We start from the raw sequence: 4,933 nt of genomic DNA, 5'->3' as shown, positions 1-4,933 counted from the left end.
AATTATTAGCTTCTTAAAACAAATTTATTGAAACCGTTATTTATTATATCGAACTATAAAAATCGACAAATATACAATTAGAAAAAGCCAAAAATAAACTTTATATCTTCTGTTTTGTTAAATTTAGTTTTTTAAGAAAAACAATTGCCAATTATCAATCCTCCTATTTATTATTCTTTGTTAAATTTAGAAAAAGAAGAAAAAAAAATATTTTAGTTATATATCCTCACCGATCTTCTCGGTTCCATATTTATCTCTCTGATTCAGTTATTCTCTCTGACCCAAACGTTTCAAGAAAATTTACAACCAATCTTCACAAATTTTTTTACGACAGCTATTTTTTAACTCATCAAACTTTTCGTTACTCTCTCCCTCTCCCTATTTCTACTTTTATCATCCACAAGTTTCTTTGTTTGTCTTCTCCCAACCTTTCTCCTCCTCTTGGGATCATCATCATCACCATCATGATTTGATTAGTAAACATAACCTTTAGAATCTCAATGATGAATGACCCTTATCAAACATGGGTCACTTTTCACTAGATTCTTCTAGGTTATTTCACTAATCCGATAACCGGGAATATTTACAAAAATAAAAAAATCCCAAAACCGGAAACTCATTTATTAATGCTAATGACTCGCCACGTGATTTTGAAATCGGCGTTGTTAGCGTCGTCGGAAGAATCGACGATGAGAAACTCTTCTTCTCCACCGACGATGGCGTTAGGTAAAGAGAGGAGAAAAGTTGGAGAGGTGGCAGGAGGAGTGGCGGCCGAGTGTGCGGCGGTTTGGTGTTGTTGTCCATGCGCAGTTGTGAATCTGGTGGTTTTGGCCGTTTATAAAGTTCCGGCGGCGGTTTGTAAGAAAGCTTGGAGACGAAGCAAACGGCGACGGTTCACGAGGAAACGGCATGGTTTGCTTGCGTCAGCGGCGGCGGAAGGGAGCGAGAGCACCGTTCACGCTAGATTGAATGAAGAAGATCCGACGGCTGAGATTGTTTTTGAGGAATGTCACGTGAGCGATGAGATAAACGACGTCGTTAGACTTGAGAATGAGATGTTGGATCGTTTCTATGGGGCTGGCTTTTGGAGAAGCCCTTCACAAAGGGACACGTCATCAGGAAGCCTATAAGATTCTTCTTCTTAATGAATCTTTTGGGTTTTTTGTTTGTTTGAGGGAATTAATAGTAATTTATTTATTTAAAAATTTATGTAATTTCAATTGTTATGTGAATAGGAAGATGGAAGAACATAGCATCCTTTATACATTTGTTTTTTTTTTCTTTTACAATGCTCGTTTTTAATGTAACTTTATCTCATTGTGTCCAGAATTTGAGCCTAATGAAAACTATAAATAGTGGAACTTCTGTGGAATTGAAGTTTCTAGGCTACTTAACAATAGTAAGATAGATTTTGTCTCTGAGGACCACCTCATCTCATGGAGATATTAACATAATTGGAGTATCTTTGAAGGGATATTTTCGTTTCAATGTACAAGAATGTGAATGTACTTGCGGTTGCAGATTGTGATGTTTAAGCTGTAGACTAGATTGTTAAAGAAGCTAATGTGGAACTAAGAGAAACTACAAGAGACATATCTATTTTTTTTTTTTGACGATTAAGAGACATATCTAATTAAAGATGATGATTCGGTTAAGGAGCATCATGAGTCTTATTTTGAGTCTGATGGTGAGGAAAAAACTGTTGTTGATTTTGGGTCAAATGATAATCATCCTTTAGAGGGAATCAGATGAAGAGAAGTGTTAATTAGAGTTTTTTATTTTTTCTCACACTCCTCTAATATCTTCTCAAATTTTTTTCCACTTTTGCAGTCAACTCAACAATCTGTTTCGTATCTTCTTCTTAACTGTTTTTCACAGTTCTATCATAATCAACACAATGGTTGTTGTTACTAGATGCAAGATTCGAAATCAACTGTTGAGCTTCTCCTTCTGTTTTGGTCATGAAATCTCTATTGCTAGCTGTATCCAAAGCCATTTTATACCTCTCATCAACTCCTCTGTAGTACGTGCTCATGAGTGTTTATGGAGCAAAGCTATGGGATACAAGATTCCGCGAAGCTTGTGCCAAAACAGGGAAGTTTCCTGAACTGTAAGTTTCTAAAACTGTAAAGTTTCTAGAAAAGGAAGTGCTAAAAATGGAAAGTTTTATGGGAGTTAGAATTTGTCCATTTTTAGTGGTTGTGAGCCTTGGTAGGGCTTGTGTGGCCTTCGTGGCGGGCTCGTGTGTGGTAGTGTATCCCGTGTGTGGCGGTCTTCTGAGACATTGTGTGGCCTTTGTGGCGGGCTGTTTAGCCAATTGTGTGGCCTTTGTGGCGGGCTGTTTAGCCATTTTTGCCTGTTTAAGCGGTCCTTCGAGATGTATGGTCTTCGTGATGGTCCTTCGGGACGTGTTATATATGTTTCATATCTCCTTCTTAACTGCTTTTCACAGTTCTATCATAATCAACACAATGGTTGTTGTTACTAGATGCAAGATTCTCAATCAACTGTTGAGCTTCTCCTTATGTTTTGGTCATGAAATCTCTATTGCTAGCTGTATCAAAAGCCATTTTATACCTCACATCAACTCCTCTGTAGAACGTGCTCATGAGTGTTTCTGGAGCAAAGCCATGGGATACAAGATTCCGCAAAGCTTGTGCTAAAAGAGGGAAGTTTCCTGAAGTGTAAGTTTCTAAAACGGTAAAGCTTCTAGAAAAGGAAGTGCTAAAAATGGAAAGTTTTATGGGAGTTAGAATTTGTCCATTTTTAGTGGTTGTGAGCCTTGGTAGGGCTTGTGTGGCCTTTGTGGCGGGCTCGTGTGTGGCGGTGTATCCTGTGTGTGGCGGTCTTCTGAGACATTGTGTGGCCTTTGTGGTGGGCTGTTTAGCCAATTGTGTGGCCTTTGTGGCGGGCTCGTGTGTGGCGGTGTATCCTGTGTGTGGCGGTCTTCTGAGACATTGTGTGGCCTTTGTGGTGGGCTGTTTAGCCAATTGTGTGGCCTTTGTGGCGGGCTCGTGTGTGGCGGTGTATCCTGTGTGTGGCGGTCTTCTGAGACATTGTGTGGCCTTTGTGGTGGGCTGTTTAGCCAATTGTGTGGCCTTTGTGGCGGGCTCGTGTGTGGCGGTGTATCCTGTGTGTGGCGGTCTTCTGAGACATTGTGTGGCCTTTGTGGTGGGCTGTTTAGCCAATTGTGTGGCCTTTGTGGCGGGCTGTTTAGCCATTTTTGCCTGTTTAAGCGGTCCTTCGAGATGTATGGTCTTCGTTATGGTCCTTCGGGATGTGTGGCCTGTATAGGCAATCCTCTTGGATGTGTGGTCTTCGTGACGGTCCTTTGGGATGTATGGTCTTTGTGACGGTCCTTCGGCGCGAGTGGTCTTTATGACGGTCCTTCGGGACGAGAGGTCTTTGTGATAGTCCATCGGGCGAATGGTATCCGTGACAGTCCTTCGGGATGTGTAGCCTTTATGGCGGTCCTTGTTAGTACAAATGTTTAACCTTTGTGGCAGTCCTGTTTAAGACATTTGTTTGGTCTTTGTGGCGATCCTGTTTAGGAAATTTGTTGGCCTTAGTGGCGGCCCTTGTGGCATTTTGATGATCCTTGTGTGGTCAGGAGGAATTCCAGTGAGGGAATATGTGGTTGGTATGACATTGTGATGTTTGTTTTACGTGAGCCACGAGAGGGAGACCTTGTTAGGAGATAGGACTTAGACGTGTTCAGAATTGTTTACTCTAAGGACATATGGTCTTGAACGGCTCTTGGGGAACTTTAGTTCTCCAAGTACCATCATATTCTAAGACTTTGTGGCTTGAGAGTATGGCTGGTATATCAACTTTGGATGACGATCCAGGGACGTGCTGTGGGTTGGCAACCCAAGAGACGTATATTGGACTTTTCTTATATATTATGGCATGCGGGCTTAGGCCGATGATGAGCAAATATTATGGCATGCAAGCTAAGGCCTGATGAGGAGCAAATCAAAAACTCAAGGTTAAGACCAATGAGTAAAGGAAAGTCCAAAAGTCGGGAGCAAATAATGCCTGGAACGTGAGTCTATCACCTGGAGATAACCTTTGTAGATCGGTCAGAGGAGGTGCGGGCCATGAAGACGGTTGCACGAGAGTCTTTGACTGATGGTTCTTAGAGATTTGAAGACGAATCTATGTTGGTGGGAGAGAATTGTAACATCCGTGAACCAAATAATCGGTTTTGGGGTTGGGTGTCGATCGACTCCAAGGAGGGTGTCGGTCAAACACCAACAATTCTGGTCTGATTGGATTGATTTGTTTCGTTGATTTTGTTCGGTTTGGTTTAAGTAGAATCTCCAAACCAAGGTATTTAAACAAAAAATCGACCTAGGTCGTGGATAGAGTATTGTTTTGCCTATTCTAGAGAGAAACAAAGGGAAAAAAGAGAGCGCTTGAGAGTTTAGAGGTTTTTGGGAGATTCTTGGCTTGGTTTGGGAGATTTATTCCTGTGGAGTGGAGATCTTATGCTAGGAATGAAGGAAAAGCCTTCAAAGGGGATGCATTCGTCGCTTTTGGGTCAGAACTTTCTGCAAAAGAGGTGAGTGCATGACCATGGCTGATCTAAGTATGAGAATCCTTTGTTTTGCTTGTTTTATGTCTGTTTGTGGTGTTTTTCTTGCATGCTTTTGGTTGGTTCGTGGTTCCCTTGAGTTTTTAGGACTTTTGGGTGAGTTTCAGACGATTTGGAGGAGTTGGAAATCGGAGATTCGACATTCGGCTTCAAGCAGAATGTGTCAGCGGAGTCGATATCCGATCCCGTGCTCACATCACGGGGTCTGAGAGTGTGATCGGTATGGCTTGAAGGTTGCGACCTAAGAGCGGATGAGTTGATGGGGTTCAATCTTAGATTTTCGGTTGAGACCGGATTGCGGATCTTGGGGTTGATGGGGGTTCAATCTCGGGGGGG

The 4,933-nt window shown here is 42.0% G+C and overlaps 1 protein-coding gene across 1 annotated transcript; it reads left to right on the top strand.

Moving 5' to 3' along the window:
• Window positions 248-1,363, top strand: LOC104787009. Its single transcript, XM_010512500.2, has one exon. The coding sequence runs from the start codon at window positions 627-629 to the stop codon at window positions 1,128-1,130; it is 504 nt and encodes a 167-aa protein (XP_010510802.1). The 5' UTR covers window positions 248-626; the 3' UTR covers window positions 1,131-1,363.

This window comes from Camelina sativa, chromosome 5 (genome assembly GCF_000633955.1).
Source record: "Camelina sativa cultivar DH55 chromosome 5, Cs, whole genome shotgun sequence".
Classification (NCBI taxonomy): Eukaryota; Viridiplantae; Streptophyta; class Magnoliopsida; order Brassicales; family Brassicaceae; genus Camelina; species Camelina sativa.
The sequence above is the reverse complement of the archived record's forward strand: the minus strand, read 5'-3'. Positions and strand labels throughout refer to the sequence as shown.